Source organism: Oratosquilla oratoria, chromosome 31, assembly GCF_046742065.1.
Source record: "Oratosquilla oratoria isolate Oo_2021 chromosome 31, ASM4674206v1, whole genome shotgun sequence".
Taxonomy (NCBI): Eukaryota; Metazoa; Arthropoda; class Malacostraca; order Stomatopoda; family Squillidae; genus Oratosquilla; species Oratosquilla oratoria.
In genome coordinates, this window is record NC_134807.1 from 19,323,951 (window position 1) to 19,348,076 (window position 24,126).

Genomic DNA, 24,126 nt, shown 5'->3' on the forward strand with positions numbered 1-24,126 from the left:
ATATATATATATATATATATATATATTATATATGTATATTATATGTATATATATATATATATATATATATGTATATATATATATATATATATATATATAGATATATATATATATATATATATATATATACCAAGAGCAATTTCCCCCTTATAAGGGAGGTAGCCAAGTCGAAGGCACGTACCCACTTCCACCCACTCCACATTCCCTTCCACCCCTCTCCTCTTAGCTCCTCATGGATGCCGGGTCATCCCTGTATCCCGACCACTGCCCTGGGTCAGAGGCAATGCAGCAAGGCACAGATAGATTGACAGAACTTCTTAATTTCATCACTTTATGTATTATGTATTGTGTATTATGTATATTACTTTATTCGTTACACAATGATTAAAATAGAACGATAGGCGACACCTACAGTTCGCCATCCAAATCAACAGGAACCAGTTAGGTCTGGAGCAAGAGCCACAGAGAAACTAAGAAGATCAAACAACAGCAAGAATATGTAGGAGAGGGAAAGGGAGGAGGAGAGGGGAGGAGAGGGAGAGAAGGGACGACAGGAGAAAATGGGGGGAAAGGAGGAGATGGGAGGAGAGGAGAAGGAGCGGGGAGGAGAAAGAGAGGGTTAGAGGTGAGGGAAGAGGAGGAGAGGGGAGGAAAGGAAGAGGAGAGGGGAGGAAAGGAAGAGGAGAGGGGAGGAAAGGAAGAGGAGAGGGGAGGAGAAGAGAACAGGACGAGAGGGAAGGGGAGTAAAGGAAGAGGAGAGGGGAGGAGAAGAGAAGAAGATGAGAGGAAAAGAGAGAGGAGGAGAGGAGGAGAGGGGAGGATAAATGTGAGACGAAGACAAGGAAGACGAAAGCCCACGGGACGGGGAGGGGAGTATGAGGGAGGAGTGGATGGGGCAAAAGGGATAAAGGAGACGAGGTGAGTGGGAGAGGAGGTGAGTGGGAGAGGAGGTGAGTGGGAGAGGAGGTGAGTGGGAGAGGTGAGTGGGAGAGGTGAGTGGGAGAGGAGGCGAGTGGGAGAGGAGGCGAGTGGGAGAAGAGGCGAGTGGGAGAAGAGGTGAGTGGGAGAAGAGATGAGTGGGAGACGAGGTGAGTGGGAGAGGAGATGAGTGAGAAACGAGGTGAGTGGGAGAGGAGGTGAGTGAGAGAGGAGGTGAGTGGGAGAGGAGGTGAGTGGGAGAGGAGATGAGTGAGAGAGGAGATGAGTGGGAGAGGAGGTGAGTGGGAGAGGAGGTGAGTGAGAAACGAGGTGAGTGTGAGAGGAGGTGTGTGAGAGAGGAGGTGTGTGAGAGAGGAGGTGAGTGGGAGAGGAGATGAGTGGGAGAGGAGGTGAGTGAGGGACGAGGTGAGGATGGAGAGGATAGGGGGTGAGAGAGGAGGTGAGTGGGAGAGGAGATGAGTGGGAGAGGAGGTGAGTGAGGGACGAGGTGAGGATGGAGAGGATAGGGGGTGAGAGAGGAGGAAGGGGAGAGGATAGGGAGTTGGGAGAGGGGAGAGTTTAGGGGGTGGGAAAGGGGAGAAGATAGGGAGTTAGGAGAGGTGAGAGGTTAGGGGGTGGGAGAGGGGAGAGGATAGGGGGTGGGAGAGGTGAGAGGTTAGGGGGTGGGAGAGGAGAGAGGATAGGGGGTGGGAGAGGAGAGAGGATAGGGGGTGGGAGAGGGGAGAGGATAGGGAGTTGGGAGAGGGGAGAGGAAACGGGAGTGAAAGTACAAGGGAAGGAGATAGGGAGAGGGAGAGGGAGGGGAGGGGGAGGGGAAGGGAGGAAAGGGAAGACGGGGAGGGTAGAGGGAAGGGAGGATAGGGAGGCGAGATGACTGGGAGGTGAGAGGAGTGGGAGGAGGAGATGTGAAAGGGTAGGAAGGCGATTCACAAGCCCGACTACACGAGGGAGGGAGGAGAGAGAAAGCTGCAGAAGAAGAATCTTAAAACAAGAAAAGCAAACATCAAACAGAGACGTGGGGAATATAAACTAAATGAGAGAGAGAGAGAGAGAGAGAGAGAGAGGGAAAGAGAGGGAGAGACAGAGAGAGGGATAGAGAAAGGGAGGGTGAGAGAAAGGGAGGGAGAGAGAAAGGGAGTGAGAGGGAGAGAGAGAGAAGGAGAGAGAGGAAAAGGGAGAGAGGGGGAGAGGGTTAGAGAGAGAGAAGAAAGGGAGAGAGAGACAGAGAGAGACAGAGAGAGAGAGAGAGAGAGAGGGGGGAGAGACATAGAGAAAGAGGCGCCTCTGTGGAGAGCTGTTTGACGACGACGACGACGACGACGACGCTCGAGGAAATGGCGGCGCGATTTGCATTAGAAGTCAGGAGATTGTCCTTTCTGCTCCGACTCCCGCCGCCGTCGGCCCAGACTATTTTTTCTATTTATTAGGTTACGGGCCCGTCGACGTTGGAAAACCCGAAATCAAAATAAAACAAAAAACCGAAGAAATTCCTCTTTTTCTTCTTATTTCCGCCGAAGTGCCGACTAGCGCTGGTATAACAATAAAAATAAATAAATAATAATAATAAGTAAATAAAAACACTGTGGGCCTACTGTGTGTACGAAACACAAAGCTGGGTACATAAAATAGCTTGTGTGCTCATCAACCTGGTCAGTGAGAAGGTACGAAAAAAAAAAGTAAATATACAAAAATAAAATAAAATAAAATAGTTTTTTTTTTCCTCCGACCTGACATGGCTTTTTAAATATATATATATATATATATATATATATATATATAATTATATATATATAAAAACAAATGTGTTGGGACAATTTTTTTCACCCTCTGACCTGAGGGGAAGGATACACTGTCCGTAACTGACCGGAGAGAGGGAAAAAAAAAAAAAAAAAAAAAAAAAAAAAAAAATCCTGACCCAAAGAACCCATTCAATGTTCACAGCGACTTGCTGGTGACCTTAAGGCGACCTGTAGGCTATCTGTACTCTGGCTGCTACAGGTGGAGTCCGTTCAGTGGAGGACAGGTCCACTCCCCGTGTTAGACTAGCTATGGCTCGTTTCACACGTACCGACTTTTCGCCGTGCGCCGTTCACGACACGACGTCGTGCTCTCAAATAACCATGGGTGTCTAGGGACGCTTTGACAAGTGGTCGTGGGAGATCACGACGTCGTGTCGTGGACGGCGCACGGCGAAAAGTCGGTCCGTGTGAAAGGGGACTAAATCTACAGGTACAGAAACCTTCCAAGTAAAATACGTGGTGAGGGGGGGAGGTGAAACAACACAACTACATATTCTAATGTCACAAAGGTATCCTGAGTTCCTACTGTGATTCAGAGTCCAACAGTGCCTCATTTAATTAACCGGTCCCGCTAAGGCCCCAGTCACACTATCACGATTTTTGCCAAATGTCGTGAGTTTGAATATGTGCAAGACGACTTTGCTTACACTACAGTATTCTAGACTTCCCTAAATCTACAATTCAACAATGTGTCTAATATTCGTATAGGTTCGACTTCTCTTAATCCGTCATTCATCTTCTTGGTACAAGACCCAAAGGTGAATCGACACTTGGAAATTCGAGAAAAAAAAAAAAAAAAAAAAAAAAAAAAAAAAAAAAGTCACCGAAGTCGTTTCTACTCAAACGAACTCACCCGAGTTGTGATAGCGTGACAGGGAACCAAACTCTGCGTAACCCACCAACAGGTTTCAACCATCTACAGAGTTCACTTTAAAATGCATTACTACCCCCTGACAAACGCTTTAGACCGATTATTTATCAAACAGAACCTGACCAATTTCCTTGAATATATTTAATAAAATTAGATTTGACGGATAAGCCAGTAAGCTAGATCAGCTTAACTGACGAAATAAAATTCTATTTTTCTATAATTAGAAAACGTTCGTCAAGAAGTACGACCCTCCGTTAACACGTTTCTATCCCGTTTTCTTTCATATTCACATGGGCGATCGCTGGCCGAGCGGGTTAGAGCGTCGCTACTTGCGGCGGAGGTCGAGGAGACTGCAGTTCGACCTCTGCCGACAGCGAGTTGGACCAAGGGCATGGTTTGTTTTTATTCCCCAAGGATAGAAGGCTGGTTGTCGTCCCCAAAACACTAAATATCACATGTGAAACCATATGAAACACAAATACACATACTACAAAATTGTCAAACCGTAATTTCTTACTAGTCTGTGCGCTCGAAGGAGTGTGGCGTGGCGTACGTTGTGATTTACTACTAGCCATTCTGCCAAATTAACCTTGGTACATGCCCCCCCCCCTCTCTCTCTCTCTCTCTAGTCCCCATCTATGTGCTATTTGAAACTGTTTTTATTCTGAATATAGTAAAGGAAGTTGTACAGTACAATGAATATAGCTTTTTAGGATTACAACAATGATTTGAATTCTATGACACGTGACAGTACTTTTTCCTTATATTCACAATTAAAAAAAAATAGCACATCGATGGACATTATATTCAGAATAAAAAAAATAGCACATGGACAATAAGAGACAGGTATCTACCCAAGTTGATTTAGCAGAATGGCTAGTACTAATCCACAACGTATTTCACACCCTGAACGGACTCCTTGCAGCGAACGCCTCTTCATCGTTTTCTTTCTTCTTTCATCCCTCCTCCTCCTCCTCCTACTCATCATCTCTGCGTCGTTTTCTTCTTAAACCGCCTTACATTTCCTCAACACATTTACTTATCTTTCGTCTCTTTACCTCGAGTGTTCTTTCAGAACATTTATACTTCCACGGACACATTTTTTCCCCCTCAACAAACTACAAAAGTAATTGTACTCTCTCCATCTTTCCTCACTTCTTCATTAGGCGATGCATGCATTTGCACTCTCGTAACATGTCTTTTGTGCCTAATACGCTTCTTTCGTCTTCTATCTTTTATCCATTATCTCATATGATCTTCGCGTTCCTCGTTCCCTTTTAGCATTTCCCCCCCATTTCGAGAAGACGCACTCTAAATCCTTCTCATTCCCTTCCTTTCTTTCTTCAGTCTCTCTAGTCACACTCCTCTTTCTCTCATGTATTAATCCTCCTCCTCCTCATGTATGTATTTATACATGTATGTGTATGTGCATGTACATATGTATGCAATTTGTGCGTATATGTATGTAATGGTTGTAATGCATGTACATATGTATATATGCATTATATATGCACGTGTGTTTGTGTGTGTGTGTGTGTGTGTGTGTGTGTGTGTGTGTGCGCGTGTGTGTATGCATGTATGTACGTACGTACGTAATGTATGCGTGTATGTATGTATATTTTCATCTTATCAACCACATTAATATTTTCATTTTCATTCCTTGCAAATACGATCGAGATTAAAAAGGAGCTCGAAGGAAGCATGTTCGGAAACTGATACGCTGTCAGGCGAGGACGCGAACCTAGCATATACGTAACAAAGATACATTGACTTAACCAATGGCGCTATCAAGAAGGATTTACATACATACATACGGATTCTATACTCGAAATCTATGTACTGGGGACTATTCAGTGTGTGATGTATGTATACATGTATGTTTGTATTTATGTATATATGTAGTGTTTTACTTGGAATGTGGGCTGTTCGCACTCGATTCAAGACAGACTCCATACTCTTGGCAGGATGAAAAAAAGATCGGGAAATGTAATTTTCTCTACGCGCAAGACACGAAACTCCGTTGTTCTTCGCCAACCTACGAATTCTTGTACACACTAATGAGGTCCATGTCGATTTCTTTTTCTTCTTCTTCGGAAGAGATGTCGACAATGTCACCTAATGTTCCTCCTTCTGGGCAGGAACCTTCTAGTTGAGCCTCGCTCCAACTTGACCTTCATACATCAAACTCGAATAATTGTTTCGGCAACTTTGGCCGCCCGTAGCGCCATCGCCATAACACTTCAAAGTTATTTTTGATGGCGAGCTAACTTGTGAGCGCAATTTACGACAAGCAGAATCAAGTGCTTGGAGCGATTAAACAACAAGACCGCTAATTAACGATCCCCCATACACACACACACACACACACACACACACACAAACACACACACGCATACAAGAATCGACGGGGTAGTGGTACCCTTCTCGACTACTAATTCAGCGATCCGAGTCTCGCCCAAAGCTGAAAAATTCAGCACCGCTACACTGTGAACCGGTAATCCAACTCTGGCGGGCAAGGAGTTGCGTGTATATGTATGTATGCATGTGTGTGTGTGTGTGTGTGTGTGTGTGTGTGTGTGTGTGTATGCGCGCGCGCAAGATCACACCACTATTCATATATTAGGTCATATACGAGGGCTGAGCTCTCATCCGGAGGGGTAAAAGCTGTCGATCACGAGCCCAACACGTGATCCAAAAATGTGGCGAGTCACACACACATACACACATTCTAGTCTGTCTTTGGTATGCATAGAAATAACAAGAGTTGCAGTCCCGATGGAGTGGAAATAATTGACAGATATATACAGACATAGAAACAGACAGGCACGCGGACAGATAAATATATATAGATAAATAGAACGTTAGATAGATGGTGAGGGTGCGAAGAAGCGGCAGTGCATGAAGGGAATGAATGAAAGGGGATTTGTACAATGGAACAGAGAGGAAAGAGGAGGGTAGAGGGGAGGAGGGCGAAGGGAACTGGGAGAAAGGGGGAAGAGGATAAGAAGGGGTGGAAGAGGGAGAAGGGGAAGAGGGAGATGGGGAAGAGGGAGATGGGGAAGAGGGAGATGGGGAAGAGGGAGATGGGAAAGAGGGAGATGGGAAAGAGGGAGAAGGGGAAGAGGGAGAAAGGGGAAGTGGGAGAAAGGGGAAGTGGGAGAAAGGGGAAGTGGGAGAGAGGGAAATGGAAGAAGGGAAAGTGGGAGAAAGGAAAGTGGGAGAAGGGAGAGAGAGAAAAGGGGAGGAGAGAATAAAAGGGAAGTGGGAGAATGGGAAGAGGGAGAAGATGAGGTGGTGTTGAAGAGGGGGTGGTGTAGGGGAGATGAGAAGTGTAAAGGTAAGACGAGGATGTCGAGAGAGGATGGGGGGGAAGGGAGGATGGTGAGGGAGGATGGTGAGGGAGGGTGGTGAGGGAGGATGGGGAGGGAGGGTGGTGAGGGAGGATGGGGAGGGAGGGTGGTGAGGGAGGATGGGGAGGGAAGATGGAGAAGACGAGGATGGGGAAGAAGGATGGGGAGGAAGGATGGGGAGAATGAATGGGGAGGAAGGATGGGGAGAATGAATGGGGAGGAAGGATGGGGAGAATGAATGAGGAGGGTGAATGTGGAAGGAGGGAGGGCAAGGAGATAAAGGGGAGGAAATGGAGTAGAAATCTGGGAAGGGGGACGTGAAAAGTGGAAGGGGGAGGGAAGCTTATCCTCCGTAGGCTTTAGTTTATCCTCTTTGAAGAGGGAGAACTAGGCCCCCCTCTCCCCCCAACCCCCCCAAACCCCTTTTATTTTGATTGCCGGGCCTGCACGGGACCACCCACGAATGGGATGGAGGAGCGAGGAGAGGGGAAGGGTGGAAGAGGGTGGAAGAGGGAGGGGAAGTTGTGGAGGGAGGGGGAGGGTAGTGGTGGAGGAGGGAGGGGGAGGGTAGTGGTGGAGGAGGGAGGGGGAGGTGTGGAGGGGAGGAGGAGGGAGGGGAGGGGTGGGTGTGGAGGAGGAAAGGGAGGTGTGGAGGAAGAGGGAGGGGAGGTGTGGAGGGAGAGGGAGGGGAGGGGTGGAGGGAGAGGGAGGGGAGGGGTGGAGGAGGGAGGGGGCGGGAGTGGAAGAAGCAGGGGGATGGTTGGATAAGGGAGGGAGGTGGTGGAAGAGGGAGAGGGTGGGGGAGGGAGGTGTGGAGGAAGAAGGGGGAAAGGTGAAGGACGGAGGGGGAGGGGTGGAGGAAGAAGGGTGGGGGAGGGAGGTGTGGAGGAAGAAGGGGGAAATGTGAAGGACGGAGGGGGAGGGGTGGAGGAAGAAGGGGGGAAAGGTGAAGGACGGAGGGGGAGGGGTGGAGGAGGAAGGGGGAAGGGTGGAAGAGGAAGGGGGGAGGAGGAAGGGGGAAAGGTGAAAAGAGGGGAGAGGTGGAGGAAGTAGAGGAATGGGTGGAAGGAGGGGGAGGGGTGGAGAAGGGAGGGGGAGGTGGAGTTACATGGACTAACGAACAGCTACAGACCTATTGGTCCTTACACGACTGCTCGGTACCTAATCTACTACATATATCTATATCTATATATATATATATATATATATATATATATATATATATATATAATTTTCATCTACTATTACTATCATCATTATCATATCACTAATACTATTGTTATCAAAATTGTTGTTATCATTATTGTTATTATTAGTTATTATTCTTATCAACATCGCCATCATTAGAGAAGGGATTATGTTAGTGACGGAGTTTGGGAGAATATGTGATAGAACACTGAAGGTAAATGTAAGGTGATGAGATGTACTGTATACAAGGAGAGAGGATGGCAGCGAGTTGGAAGTAGTCTTAAAGGAGACAGGCTGGAGGAAGTGGTTAGCTTTAGGTACTTGGGGTCACATGTGGCAGTAAATGGAGGAGTGGAGGTGGAGGTAGATTGTAAATTGTAGACTGAGGGAAGCAAATAAAAGCTTTAGAAAACTAAAAAAAATTATAATAGGAATTTGGGGAATTAATGTAAAGAGGAAACTATATGAAGGGGCGATTGTGCCGACGGCAATGTATGGAGCAGAAACGAGGAATTGAAGACAGAAAAGAAAATCATGTGTTTGAGATGAAATGTCTGAGAAGTATGGTAAGGGTTACAAGGTTGGATAGAGTGAGAAACGATGGGGTGAGGAGGAGAGAGGGGATGGAAAAGGAGATGACAGACGGGGCTGATGAAAGAGCAATGGGATGGTTTGGACACATGGAAAGAACGAGTGAAGGGAGATTATTAAAAAAAAAAAAGTGTGGAAGGCAGAAGTGGAAGGAAGGAACTTGAGGGGACGACCGAGGATGAGATGGATGGATGGGGTGAGAGAGACGTTGAGCAGGAGAGGAATGTCTGTTAAGCAAGGAAGGGAGAAGTCAGGAGATAGGAGTGAGTGGAGAATGTCTGTGTATAGAAGATACTATGACGCAAGGGAGGAAGGGGATGGTGAGTAGTAAGTAGAGGGAGGAAGTGGTTATGTAAGAGTATGAATGATATTCTGACGCAACTCGAAGGGATTTCTCCCCGTCTTCTCTTTTTCTGCACGAAGAGACGGAGAAGGGTGGGGGGGGTCGATGATTAAGTGAAGCGGCCTTGCTGTGGATGAGTGTATCTTGCTGCATTCCTTCTGACCCAGGGCAGTGGGCAGGATACAGGGATGACCCGGCATCCACGAGGAGCTAAGATGAGAGGGGGGAGGGAGGGGTGGTGGATGGGAGTGGAGTGGGTGGAAGTGTGTACTTGCCTTTTGACTTGGCTACCCCCCTCTTATAAGAGGGGAAAAACTTGGTGTATAGATAGATTATAATTATCATAATATTTTTTTTATTATTACTATTATTTACTTGTTTTAAGTGGGTGGATGAAAAACACCAATTTGACTAGAAATGGCCTCAAGCTACCAAGGCATAATCATACTCGTTTCAGGAGTCGTCGGAAACAACGTCATCCAACCGTATGATTGGAGAATTTCCCACAGAGGCGATGGAACGGAGAAGAGTTCGAATTTTTAAGATTAATTGTGCATTTATTCTTTAACGTCCATAATTATGGAGCGAACGGTCTCTTGTCGGTTTGTTTTGTCAATGTAATACATTGTGCAGTAAATATACCATTTCTTTAAAATGAAAAATAATAATAATAATAAATATATACATCAAGTGAATAAAATAAATAAAAAATAAACAAATACACAAATTAAATGAACAAAAAAAATCAACAAATAAATACACAAATGAAATTAATAAAAAATATAAATTAATAAATCCTTAGGGTGTGGCGTAATCTTAATTTTTTTTTCTGATAATAATCTTCCTAAACACACACACACACACGTACATACATACATATATAGATAAACAAAAATACAAACGCGCGGGCACACACACACACACACTCACACACACGCAACACACACAAACTCGTCCAAAGCTCTATCGTACTTCGTATTCTTGCATAGTCTCATTAATACGCGGGCACACACGCACACACACAGCACACACACGTACACACGCACACACTTCTCTCTCTCACACGCGCACACACACATACAACACACATGCACACGGGGACACACACACACACAACACACATACACACACAAACACATACACACACACACGGGGACACACATACACAACACACGTACACACAACATGCACACACACACACACACACAGAAGGGCAAGACAGCGTTAATCATGTCTGGTCACTTAACACCAGAGCTGAGCCTCTGAGTCGTCACACGTCATCAATTGTGTTTCGTTTACTGGAAACCCGCTGTCCAGACCCACAGAAGCTACCAAAGGCTCAAAGTAGCTGGAGGAGAGCAGTCGCCGGCTCATCCTCCTATGTCCCACAATGTTAAGATCGAAACCCCAGTCACCAAATGATTTAAAAACTACCTTAATTAACTAAGACTAGTTAACTAAGACTTAGCAAACTAAGACTATCTTCGTTTTATTCTTGTCAACGCTCGACGCTGTTGCTCGGCAGGAGCGGTGGAAACCACTGCTCCAAGGATAAAATGTCCAATCCTACTGATTTGTACTAACTGCCCCTGCTACCAATTCAAACAAGCCTTACATAATACACCTACTACCTATCCCTTTTGCCAATTCAAACAAGCCTTACTTACACCTACTACCTACCTCTGTTACCAATTCAAAAAGGCATTACATAATGCGCCTACCTACCCCTGCTACCAATTTAAACAACTGTAACATAACATACCAACTAACTACCCGTTACCAATTCAAACAAGCATTACATAATACACCTACTATCTATCCCTGCTACCAATCTAAACAACTGTTACATAATATACCTACTAACTACCCGTCACCAATTCGAACAAGCATTACATAATACGCCTACTATCTATCACTGCTACCAATTCAAACAGGCATTACATGATGCACCTAACCTACCCTTGTTACCAATTCAAACAAGCATTACACAATACACCTATCTACTCCTGTTACCAATTCAAACAAGCATTACATAGTACCCACACACACACACACACACGTACCCCTGCTACCAATTCAAACATTACATAATACACCTACTAACTACCCGTTATCAATTCAAAAAACATTTCATAATACACCTCCTACCTACCCGTTACCAATTCAAACAAACAATACATAATACACCCAACTACTCTCGCTACCAATTCAAACAAGCATTATATAATACACCTACTACCTACCAGTTACCAATTAAAAAAAAAAACACTTTATAATATACCTACTACCAATTCAAACAAGCATTACATAATACACCTACTACCTGCCCCTGTTACCAATTCAAACTAGCCTTACATCACACACCAGAAACAAAACGACAGTGAGAAAGTAATTCTCTGGATTCGAAGACAAATGGAGTTAAATAGGTTCAATACTAGTTTCGATACACGATGTGACTACTTTATTCTATTTATTTATTCTTATCATCATTATTACATTTCTTATTTATTCTATTTATCTTATTATTATTATTATTATTATTTTTACTTATTTGTATCATTATTGTTAAAAAAAAATTCTATTTATCTCGTTACTATTATTTTCATTTATTTACTTATTCTATTAATTTATTTATTTATTTATTTGGGGGGAGGCTTCTCCGGCGACACAGCCTCCTAGTACCCAACACTTCCAGCAGCAAAACCCTGGATTGCTGGGTAACGATCCACTTTAGGATGGCCTTCATCAGCAGCATCAACACCGCGGCCAATCAACCCCAAAACACCATTCCCCGAGAGCCTTCTGTGAACCCGCCCAGACACGCCTGGGTGGCAGAAGACACCACGCCACTGTCCCGAGGGACACCCTTAACCCCTTCAACACAGCGACGTCTCTGAAACATTCAATCCTGGCCAAGATTTTTTTTTTATCTTTTTCAATATATTTTAGGACACGAACTCCGGCCTCAATGGGGTCTCGATCACTGGAGATAGCTTTCAATCAGGGGTCCGTCCCTTAAAATATATTTTTTTTTCTCAGAACGCATGAAGGGCGTCGCCGGGTTGAACGGGGATAAGGTTCTCCACGGAGGTCGGAATGGTATACATGGCAGTGTGAACGGCTGCGAATTGCCCACAATCCCATTATTAACTCCTTCCACCACGATTGCCTAACTCACGGTTACTCGGAAACCCTAGGCACTTTTGTTCAGCCGAATGGGAGGTGTGTGTGTGTGTGTGTGTGTGTGTGTGTGTGTGTGTGTGTGTGTGTGTGTGTGTGTGTGTGTGTGTGTGTGTGTGTGTGTGTGTGTGTGTGTGTGTGTGTGTGTGTGTGTGTGTGTGTGTGTGTGTGTGTGTGTGTGTGTGTGTGTGTGTGTGTGTGTGTGTGTGTGTGTGTGTGTGTGTGTGTGTGTGTGTGTGTGTGTGTGTGTGTGTGTGTGTGTGTGTGTGTGTGTGTGTGTGTGTGTGCATTTGTGTGTGTGTGTGTGTGTGTGTGTGTGTGTGTACGTGTGTGTGTGTGTGTGTGTGTGTGTGTGTGTGTGTGTGTGTGTGTGTGTGTGTGTGTGTGTGTGTGTGTGAGAGAGAGAATGTGTGTGAGTGTTTGTGTGTGTTGTGCGTGTATGTATGTGTGTGTGTGTGCGTGTGTGTGTGCGTATGTGTCCGTGTGTGTGTATCTATCCGTGTGTGTGTGTATCTATGTGTCTGTGTGTGTGTATCCGTGTGTGTATATCTATGTGTCTGTGTGTGTGTGTGTGTGTTTGTCCGTATGCGTGTGTCCGTGTGTGTTTTGTGTGTGTGTGTTTTGTGTGTGTGTGTGTTTTGTGTGTGTGTGTGTTTTGTGTGCATATGTTGCGTGTGTGTACTGTTCTACTGGAAGGTCGAACAATGGATATCGAAGTTGTTTTCTCCATCGACAGAATACAGGAGTCTGTCATCAGAACAAAAGTCCAGAAAATGGGGCACAAAGCTCAGCAATAATGAAGCCACACACACACATATGTTTCTTTGCCTTCAATACCACAAATGTCTATAAAAAAAAAATTATATTATATATATATATATATATATATAAATAGATATGAAAATAAAAAATAAATAACATTATCTCAATCTACTACTTATAAGTATCGCACCCTCACTATTATAGTTTCCCAATATACCGAGCGATATTTTTATTCTAAACTATTTATACACAAATATTGCTCCAGGCTTCTATATTCGATTTCTATACCAAACTGCGACCAATTAATTCCTTTTTTAAAACAGGGAATGAAGAAAAAACAACTAAATATTTATTATACCTAAAGAGTGACCATCCGGTTACAGCCAACAGCATTACATAAGTCACACCACAAAGACTACCACGTACCAATGCGGCCAGGGCCCACCTCCAGGTACACATCACTTCCAGGTTCCCTCGACAGCGTCGGCAATCAATCCGTCAGGTCGACGACGGCGGCGACGACGACGACGAAGACGAAGACGATGATGATGTAACGCTAAGCTTTCTCATTCGCTGGTTTTTGTCTGTGCTCATGCACGTGTGTGTGTGTGTGTGTGTGTGTGTGTGTGTGTGTGTGTGTGTGTGTGTGTGTGTGTGTGTGTGTGTGTGTACGTGTGTATGTGTGTGTAAGATAGGTAATCGGTTTATTATGAGGCAAGGAAGATGGTTAGATAAGTGTATAGTTTAGCTAGTAAACAATGACAATGTACGAAAGAAGTTAGAAGACAGAGATACAGAAAATACAGTTAAGTACTATGGGAAATATTACTAGGTAAATAGACAGGGGTAAGTAGATAGATGGGTAGGTCGTTTGTAGACAGGGCGTTTGGTTGACAGGGACGGGTGACAGTAAGGATGGGCAAAAGGACGGACGGAGACAGAAATTTTGGAAGATAGACGGTAGAAAGAAAAATTGGGAAGGAAGTAATTTAAGAAAGACAGAAGACAGAACAGGAGAAAGAACAGTGTTTGGATAAAGGAGGGAAAAAATGAGGGAAAAAAGGAGGGAGGAAAGGAGAGAAGAAGGGAGGGAAGAAGGGAGGGAAGAAGGGAGGGAAGAAGGGAGGAGACAATGAGAACGGGAGGAACCGTGTGTAGGAGAGAAAAGGAAGGAAAGCGGAGAGGGAGGAGAGAGGGAGGAAAGCGGGGAGGGAGGAAAGCGGGGAGGGAGGAGAGAGGGAGGAAAGCGGGGAGAGAGAGGAGAGGAAGGAAAGTGGGGAGAGGGAGGAAGGGAAGGAAAGTGGGGAGAGAGAGGAGAGAGAAGGAAAGAGGGAAGAAAAGCGGGGAGAGAGAGGAGAGGAGGAAGAAAGCGGGGGGGAAGAGAGAGAGGAGGTGAACGAAAGTGGGGAGAGGGATGAGAGAGGGGAGGAAATCGGAGAGGGAGAGAGGGAAGGAAAGCGGGGAGAGAGAGGAGAGGAAGGAAAGTGGGAAGAGAGAGGAGAGAGGGAAAGAAAGCGGGAGAGAGGAGAGAGAGAAGGAAAGTGGGGTGAGAGAGGAGAGAGGAGGGCGAAAGTGAGGAAAAGGAGCGAGGAGAGAAGGAGGGAAGGAGAGAAGGGAAGGAGAGAAGGGAAGGAGAAGGGAAGGAGAAGGGAAGGAGAAGTGAAGGAGAGAAGGGAATTAATGTTAAAACGGGATAAAGGGAATTAAACGAAGGAAAAAGAGTAGAAAAGAAGTGATAGAAAGGATGAAGGAAAAGAAAGATGAGAAGGGAGGGAAGAGAGGAAGAATGGAAAGAAAGAAAGAAGGAAGGCAAGGAAGGGGTGGATAGAAGGGAGTGGGGGGAAAGAGAGGAAAGAGGGGAGAAAGCGAAGGGAGCGAGACAAGGGAATAAAGGGGGGATAGGACGGAGGGAAGGAAGACAGGGAGGGAAGGGAGAAAAGGGAGAGAAAGGAAAGAAGGGAAGGGAGGGAAGGAGAGAAGAAAGGGAGGGATAGAACGGAAAAAAGAAAAGGACAGAAGGAATGGAGGGAAGAGGAAAGAGAAGATGGAAGAAGAAAGGGAAAATGGATGTAGGAAGGAGGGAAAGATGGGAAGAAGGAATGAAAGAGAAATAAGGAGAAAAAGAAAGCGAGGAATGAAAGAAAGGAGGAAAAGGTGGAAAGGAAGGCAGGAGGGATGGAAGAGAGAGGAAAAGTGACAGGGATGAGGGAAGAAGAATGGAAGAAGAGGGAGGGGGAGAGTGGCGAGGATAAAACTGAAGAGGAGAGGAAGAATGGAAGAAGGAGGAGGAGGCAGGAGGCGAAGGTAGAAGTGAAGAGGAGAGGAAGAATGGAAGAAGAGGAGAGGAAGAATGGAAGAAGAGGGAGGAGGAGGGAGGCGAGGGTAGAAGTGAAGTGGCGAGGAAGAAAGGAAGAAGAGGGAGGGGGAGGGAGGCGAGGGTAAAAGTGAAGAGGAGACGAAGAACGGAAGAAGAGGGAAGGAGAGGGAGGGGAAGAAGAATGGAAGAAGAGGGAGTGAGAGGGAGACGAAGGTAAAACTGAAGAGGAGAGGAAGAACGGAAGAAGAGGGAAGGGGGTGGGAGGCGAGGGTAGAAGCAAAGAGGAGAGGAAGAACGGAAGAAGAAGAAGAAGGCGAGGGTAAAAGTGAAGAGGAGAGGAAAAACGGAAGAAGAGGGAGGGGCAAGGAGGCGAGGGTAGAAGCGAAGAGGAGAGGAAGAACGGAAGAAGAAGAAGAAGAAGGCGAGGGTAAAAGTGAAGAGGAGAAGAAAAACGGAAGAAGAGGGAGAGGGGAAGGAGGCGAGGGTAGAAGCGAAGAGGAGAGGAAGAAGAAGGCAAGTTGGACGTGGAAGTGTGTCGATGGGTCTCAGATGCAGAGTCACAGACGCGGGCCAATTACTTTGGCCCAGTGAAGGACCGTACCTGCTGTTGCCACGAAACAAGTGGTCTTGCTCATTCGCACACTAAAAGAAGAAAAAAAAATTGCTTTTCAGACGGAAGAAGGGCAGTGTTCATGAACCGAGAGCAAGAGTTTCATCTTTGCTGGCCCCATCACCTCTAGGTTCTTGCCTCCACCTCCCCCGGGGTATCAACGATCGTTTCTCTGGCCCACGGGGTAGGGCCGGGGAGGGGCGGGGGGGTACATCCAGCGGGCCAGGGGCGCCGAGGTGCGCCGAGCCAAAACAATCACGACAACGAAGAGGTCAAACACACTCAACACTCGCGGTGCAACTTCTTCGCGTGGGTCTCACCAAAGTCCAAAGTCTACGTGAGCGTACGATCGTCTAACTCCACAGAACTCAATGTCGATGGCATGTCAATCACCCAGCACCCGTGTCCGTATACAGACACACACACACTTGTTTTGTAGAACGCGGACAATGTATAATGCCCTAGGCCGGGGGCAGGAGATCCACACGCGCGCGCGCAAGCGTGGAAATATTTGAAGCCGATACGCGAGTTCGACAACAACTCGAAGTCGTCTCGAAAGGAGCGACCGCCGTGTACAAAAGAAAATCACTTTCCCCCCTCCATCCCTCCCCCTCTTCCCCGAAAACCAAGGGCCACCTTGTGGCCCAGGCCCCCACCTGGTGCCCGGAGGCCGAGCAACGCGCGCGCGCGGACGCAAAGCCCACAAACACTCTCTTCTCCCTTGACCTCTTCCAAGTCCCGCTCTTCGAGGACGACGCTAACGTCTCTTGGAGGCCGCGCTTCACACTCGAGGCAGGTCGTCCTCAGGGCGGACCCAGTCGGGCGAGAAACGGCAAGCGGGAGTGGGTCGAGGAGCGGCCATGACCTTGACTTGCGACGGCGGCGGCGGCGGCGATGAAGAGGGAGAGAGAAAGAGAGAGAGAGGCTGCAATGTAATCCAGCCGTGCAGCGAGCCGACTGGAGACCGCTCGACCCGATCCCACCGAACAACACTCGAGCGAGGGGCGCGCAGCGGTGGTGGTGGTGGAGCACGGGTGGAGGAGGAGGAGGAGAAGGAGGAGGAGGTGGAAGAGGGGGTGGTGGTGGCGGAGAAGGAGGAGGAGGTGGAAGAGGGGGTGGTGGTGGCGGCGGAGGAGGGAGGAAGAAGTGGAAGAGGAGAGGGTGTTGGTGGTGCAACAGGGAGGAAAAAGAGGTGGAAGAGGAGGGGGTGGAGGGAAGTGGAGCAGGTGGAAGGGGTGGTGGTGGAGGGAGGAGGTCTGAAGAGGAGAGGGTGGAAGAGAGAGGAGGAGGGGATGGAAGAGGGAGGACGGGATGATGGTGGAGGGAGGAGGCGGAAGAAAAGGGGGAAGAGGAGGGGGTGGTGGTGAAGGAGGGAGGAGGAGGAGGAGGAGGAGGAGGTAGAGGAGGAGGGGTGGTGGTGATGAAGAAGGGAGGAGGAGGAGGAGGAGGAGGAGGGGGTGGTGAGGAAGATTATGTTGATGAGGAAGATGAGAAGGCGAAGATGAGGAGGGCGAGGAGAAAGGCCAGGAAGAGGAGGAGGAGGAGGAGGTCATGACAAGGAGGACGAGGTTGAGGAGATTGAAGAGGAGATTGAGGAGGGGGGGAAGAGAGTAAGGAGGAGAGTAAGGAGGAGAGTGAGGAGGGGGAGGGGGAGGGGAGGAGGAGAGGGCGGAGAAGAAAACGAGGAGAAGGACGAGTGACGAGGGTGAGTGAGTAGTGATGAAGATTGGGTGGATGAGAAGGAAGTTGATGAGGAGAGTGAGGAGGAAGGTGAGTGGAGTGGAGAAGGATAAGGGGGATGGGCGAGGATGAGGAGGGTGAAGAGGCGGGTGAGGACGAGGGTGAGGAGGGTGAGGACGAGGGTGAGAAGGAGGGTGAGGACGAGGGTGAGGAGGGTGAGAAGGAGGGTGAGGACGAGGGTGAGGAGGAGGAGAAGGAGGGCGAGGACGAGGGTGAGGAGGAGGAGGAGGAGGAGGAAGACGAGGGTGAAGAGGAAGGTGAGGACAAGGGTGAGGAGGAGACAGAGGTGGAGACTGACGTGGTGACTGAGGAGGAAGGCGAGGACGAGAGTGATGAGAAAATTGAAGGGGTGAGGAAGAGGGTGAGGAGTGTAATGTAGAGCGAGGTGGAGGGTGAGGCCGAGGGCGACGTGTATGTCGACACCGATAACCATCGCTTCTATCCTTGAGGTTAACATCCAGCCGAGGAGTCGGAATCAGAAAGACGGTAAACAAGAGGTTTACGGCGAAGAATCCTCTTAAAAAAAGTTTAAGGCGAAGAGTCCTTTTAAACAAGAGGTTTAAGGAGAGGAGACCTTTAAAAAAAATTAAGGGGAAGAGTCCTCTTAAAAAAGATGTTTAAGGCAAAAAGGCCTCTTAAACAAGAGGTTTATGGCGAAGAGTCCTCTTAAATAAGAGGTTTAAGACGAAAATGCCTCTTAAAAGCTAGGCGAAGAGTCCTCTTAAACAAGAGGTTTAAGGCGAAGAGTCCTCTTAATTAAGAGGTTTAAGGCGAAAAGGCCTCTTAAACAAGAGGTTCAAGGCGAAGAATCCTCTTAAATAAAATTTCTAAGGCGAAGATTCTTCTTAAAGAAGAGGTTTAAGGCGGAGTCTTCTGAAAGAGATCAGATTTCTTCTTCTCCGAGTCTCCACTGGAGTGAATGAACGAATGAATGGAGTAATGAATGAATGAAGTAATAACTGAATTAAGGAATACATGAATGAGTAAATGAATGAATGAATGAATGAATGGTGCTCATCTGGTTTGTAACTAAGTTCCCTGAATTATTAAATGGAAAAAAGTGTAAAGTCAATACACCATTCTGGGAGAGAAAGTAGGAGGAGGAGGTGGAGGAGGAGGAGGAGGTGGAGGAGGAGCTGGAAGAGGAGGAGGAGAGGAGATTACATGGACAAATGAACAGCAAGAGACCTGTTGGTCCTTACATGGCTGTTCGTTACCTAATTTAATACTAATCTATATATACATATATATATATATATATATATATATATATATTTATGCTTATACGGGAGCAAATAATTCTAATCGAGGATTTGTAGCTAAGTAAACATCCAGACGCTTTTTATAACATCTCAACAGTGGAAGAACCGATGGTGCTTGATGATACACCAATCATTAACAACTTGGCGTCGTTTGTTGAGATAATTTTCCAGCAACTTTGCATCCATAACTTCCATTGAAAAATATTTTTCCCACGTCCATGTTTTCAATTCCTTTAACAATTGTGAAGATCTCAATTAAGGAGGAGGAGGAGGAAGAGGAGGAGGAGGGAGGGGAGGAGGAGGAGGAGGAGGAGATCAAGTGGGAAGAGGAAGGTACCAGGTGGAGTGGGAGGAGTTAGAGGAGGAGGAGGAGGAGGAGAGGGAGTTGGAGGAGGAGGAGGTCAAGTAGGAATAGAAGCAGGATGAGGAGGAGAAGAAGAAAGAGGAGGAGGAGGAGGTCAAGTAGGAATAGAAGCAGGATGAGGAGGAGAAGAAGAAAGAGGAGGAGGAGGAGGTCAAGTAGGAATAGAAGCAGGATGAGGAGGAGAAGAAGAGGAGGAGGAGGAGGAGGAGGAGGAGGTCAAGTAGGACTAGGAGGAGGAGGTCAAGTAGGACTAGGAGGAGGAGAAGTTTAAAGAGGAGGTCAAGTTGTACGAGGAGGAGGGAGATTAAAGAGATCAAGTAGGACGAGGAAGGTACGAGGTGGAGTAAGAGGCGTTGGAGGAGGAGGAGGAGGAAAATGAGCACGTTAAAGATGAGAGAGGGTGGAGGAGGAGGAGAGAAGGTGGAGGAGGAGGAGAGAGGGTGGAGAAGGAGAGTGGAGGAGAGAGGGTGGAGGAGGAGGAGAGAAGGTGGAGGAGGAGGAGAGGATGGAGGAGAGAGGGTGGAGGAGGAGGAGGAGAGGATGGAGGAGGAAGGGTGGAGAAGGAGGAGAGGATGGAGGAGAGAGGGTGGAGGAGGAGGAGAGGATGGAGGAGAGAGGGTGGAGGAGGAGGAGGAGGAGGAGGAAGAGGTTCAAGAGGAGAAAGAGTGGAGGAGAAAGAGTGGAGAGAGGATGGAAGAAGAGGAAGAGGAGGAGGTTAAAGAGGAAGAGAGAGGGTGGAGGAGAGGTTGGAGGTTGAGTAGAGGGAAGCGGATGGCTACGAGGATGAGGAGGGGGAAGGAGGAGGGGGGAGGAGGAGGAGGAGGAGGAGGAGGAGGAGGAGGAGGAGGAGGAGGAGGAGGAGGAAGAGGAGGTGGATGCACTTAGTAGTTCGCTTCTATCGCGCCGAAGAGGTAAAAGTCTTTGAGAAAGTTAACGAGGGAGTAGCGAAATTAAAAATAAATAAATAATTAATTAAACACCATTCTTCTCTGAACTAGTCTTCAATTACGCTGCATGGGTCCCCCCCCCACCTCGACCGAATAAAATCGCTAGACAACAGCCAGAACAAAGGCATAAAGGTTCAGCACGTGTGAAATGGTCAATCGAGATGGATTCACTGAAGAGAAGCTGACGATGGCACTGACAGTTCGTACTGACACTAACGTCGAGAAAGGAGTTGGTAGAGAGGATGACGAGAGTAACAGTGAACAGCAAGGAAGCTCATCAGTCCATGAAGGTATTTATGGTGTTGGAGTTTGAGAGGGGGAGAGAGAGGGGGGAGAGGGGGAGAGGGGGAGAGGGAGAGAGAGGGGGGAGAGGGAGAGAGAGGGGGAGAGGGAGAGAGAGAGAAGGGGAGAGAGGGAGAGAAGGAAAGAGGGGAGGGAGGAAGGGACGGAAGAAGGGAGAGGGGAAGGGAGAGAAGGGGCAGAGGAATAGAGAGGGAGAGAGGAGAGAGAAATGGAGAGAGGAATGGAAAGAGAGAGGAAGGGAGAGAGGAGAGAGAAATGGAGAGATAAGAATGGAGAGAGGAAGGGGAGAGGAGGGGAAGGGAGAGAGGATGAGAGAGATAAAGGGAGAGTGAGAGTGTAAGAGGTTCGTAGATATAGGTAGACAAATGAGGTAGATATAGGTAGACAAATGAGGTAGATAGAGGAGTAGTTAGGTGGCGAGAATTTAATTTTTATGACTTGGGGGTTTGATAAGCAACAGTTCGTAAGCGGAGTTGCACAAGCTCACTCGCTGTCTAATGTTTACAAACAGTCGCCGGGGACCCGATATCATTGCTGCGTAATGTTAATTTTTATGCTGATGTAACAATATGTAAAATGTGTGCATTGATTTCGAGATTGCTTGAGTAAGCAGTATTGCATGTGGATTTTTAACAGCTTTTCTGATTGGAGAAAGGGTTGAGGAGGAGGATATTCAATTGATTCACGATTGAAAAATCACGCCCTTAGGGGAGGTTCTTATATCTAACAGTGAAGATCATTAGACTAAAGAAATCATGACGTCATTGCAGAATTTACCTAGTAATTAAATTGAGGATTCCTGACGAAAGTCCCTTGGTGTAACTTAAAGAACCAAGTGTGATCATTTTCGGGGAGAAAAGAAAGATAAATTAAGCACCGTTTATATACCCTCTCTTATACATATACTATTTGGAAATTGACAAAGTCGGATGAGATGAGGCATGAGACCTAAAAAAGAAAATAGTGAGTGACTAATCATACAGTGGTGAAAGGAAAGTAGAAAGTAAAATCCCGAAAGAAAGACAGCACATATAGACGACAATAGAGTGGTGAAAGGGGACCATAGAGGGCCATAGGGAGAGAGATGAAGGGAGAGGAAAGGAGAGGAAGGGAGAGAGGAAAGGAGAGGAAGGGAGAGAGGAAAGGAAAGGAAGGGAGAGGGAGAGGGGGAGGGGAAGGGAGAAAAGGGAGGAGGGAGGAAGGGGGAAAGGGGGGAAAGGGGAAGGGAAAGGAAGGGAGAGAAAAGAATGGAAAAAAGAGGGAGACAGAAGGGGAGAGAGAAAGGGAGAGTGAGGGAAAATGGAGAAAGGATGGGAGAGAGAGGGAGAGAGAGGAAGGGAGAGAGGGAGAGGAAGGGAGAGAGGGAGGGGAAAGGAGAGGGGAAGGGAGGGGAAAGGAGAGGGGAAGGGAGAAAGAAAAGGAGAGAGGAGAGGGGAAAGGAGAGAGGAGAGAGGAAGGGAGAGAGGAGAGGGGAAGGGAGAGGGGAGGGGGGAAAGGGGAGGGGAGAGAGGGGAGGGGAGAGAGGGGAGGGGAGAGAGAGGAGGGGAAAAAGAGGATGGGAAAAAGAGGATGGGAGAGGGAGAAAGAGAGAGAGAAAGAGAGAGAGAGAGAGAGAGAGAGAGAGAGAGAGCGCTGAAGGCAGTGATCGAGGGAAAGGTTGTACATAGTGGTGCTAGAGGTAGTTTTGGTGAGAGGTTGTTATGGTGGTCACTAATTGCGGTGGAGGCAATTATGTCGGTGAAGGTCATCATGGTGGTGGCAGTGGTGGTGCACTCGTTGTGGTGTTGACAGTAGGGATTGGGGTGGTGGTGAAAGTAGTGGTGGTGGTAGTGGTGGAAATAGTGATGGTGAAAATTGTAGTGGTGGCGGAAATGGCGATTATGCTGGTAATGGTGGTGGTGATAGTGGTGGTGATGGTGATAGTGGTGGTGATGGTGAGAGTGGTGATGGTGGTCGTAACCGTGGCAGAGCCGTCAATAGTGCCAGTAGTATTGGTGATAACCTGTTTTATCACCGACGGAAGAAAACCAATCGTGGGAAAACATTACGACGGTGCCAATAAACACCACTGGCGTCGACGACGACAACTGACGACAGAAGTGCCAGTAAGGGAGAACTGTTCTTGGCGACGGACGTCTACATAATGAGACTTCCAACGACGACGACGAAGACGACGACGAAGACGACGACGACGACGATGCGGCCTAAGTGTGGGCAACTCAGTAGATATTACCATGGAAACGCAACCTCCCTCTCTCCCTCCCTCCTGTCCCCTCCCAATTCCCCTTCTCGCCTCCACCCGGCCTCTCCGGGTCCCTGGCAGAGGCGGAGACGCGGCCCCCTTGGCGTCTGCGCAAGAGGTCCGTTGCTCTTTGCACTTTCCGACCACGTACCTGTTGCGTGTCTCTCCTCCGCTCACCTGTTGAGCGGCGGCAGCTGACACGCACGTACACACACACACACGCGCGCGCGAGAGGTACTCACCAAAGTGAAGCGACGCGTCGGCTCGAGGAATAAGCCCTGGACAGAATCCCCGTCCTCCGAGGTGATCGAGTCGTCTGCAAAGAGAAGAAAGTGTCCGGGAGTGAGTGAGTGAGTCCGTGTTCTGGATGCCGGAGATAAAAAAAAAAAAAAAAAAGGTCGCTGCGGGAAGGGAAGGGGAGCCGTGCAGGCCTTCGACTGGCAGGCTGGCAGGCTGGCAGGCGGGCAGGCAGGCTGGCAGGCAGGCAGGCAGATGACAGGAAAACAGAGGAGAAAGGGGTTGAGGAAGAGGAGGAAGAGGATGTGGAAGAGGATGTGAGACAGGAGGAAGAGAATGATGATGAAGAGGAGGAAGGAGGAGGAGGAGGAATATGAGGGAAGAAGAGGAGAAGGATGACGATGAGGAAAAGGGTGAGGACGAGGGGAAAGAGGATCAGGAGGAAAAGGATGGGGAGGAAGAGGATGAGGAAGTGGATGAGGGGGAAGAGGATGAGGAAGAATATGAGGATGAGGAAAAGGGTGAGGGGACGATGAGGAAGAGGATGACGAGGAAGAGGATGAGGGAGTAGATGAGGGGGAAGAGGATGAGGAAGAGGATGAAGAAGATGAGGAAGAGAATGATGATGATAAGGAGGAGTAGAAGGAGGAGGAGGGAGGAGAGGGTGAGTAGGACGAGTAAGAGGAGAATGAGAAGAGTATGAGGAGGATGAGCAAGAGGATGAGGAGAATGAAGAAGTTGAGAAGAATGAGGAAGATGATGAGGAGGATGAGGAGAATATGGAAAGGGAAGAAGATGAGGAGGAAGAAGAAGAGAATGACGAGGTAGGTGAAGGAAAAAAACACACAGTTCGAATTATCAGCGAGAGTAGAGGGGGGAGGAATTCTTCACACGCACGTACATATACGGACGAGAGAGCTATAACAGGACCAGAGTGTGAAGAAAGGGGAAGACAAATGGAGACAACGTTTTACGGTGATAGATATAGATCTCTAGATAAAGACGGGTAGATCCCTCGAGAATGAAGGTGGGAGGGAGTGGCGGAGGGAGGAAGAAGAGGAGGAAGAGTACTAGGAAGAGG

At 47.6% G+C, this 24,126-nt stretch overlaps 1 protein-coding gene across 4 annotated transcripts in view; it reads right to left on the reverse strand.

Annotated features, from left to right (window-relative positions):
• The window catches only part of LOC143041470 (rho guanine nucleotide exchange factor 3-like), a 497,332-nt gene that overhangs the window by 433,535 nt on the left and 39,671 nt on the right, over positions 1-24,126 (reverse strand). For 2 of the 4 annotated variants that reach the window (XM_076213375.1, XM_076213373.1), the window contains exon 1: positions 13,450-13,613. In XM_076213375.1, coding sequence (XP_076069490.1) covers positions 13,450-13,482 — 33 coding nt within the window. In that variant the 5' untranslated portion in view covers positions 13,483-13,613. Of the gene's footprint in view, positions 1-13,449; positions 13,614-16,606; positions 16,924-23,050; positions 23,125-24,126 lie in introns of those variants that run through there. The other 2 variants (XM_076213374.1, XM_076213376.1) reach the window with 2 other exon arrangements.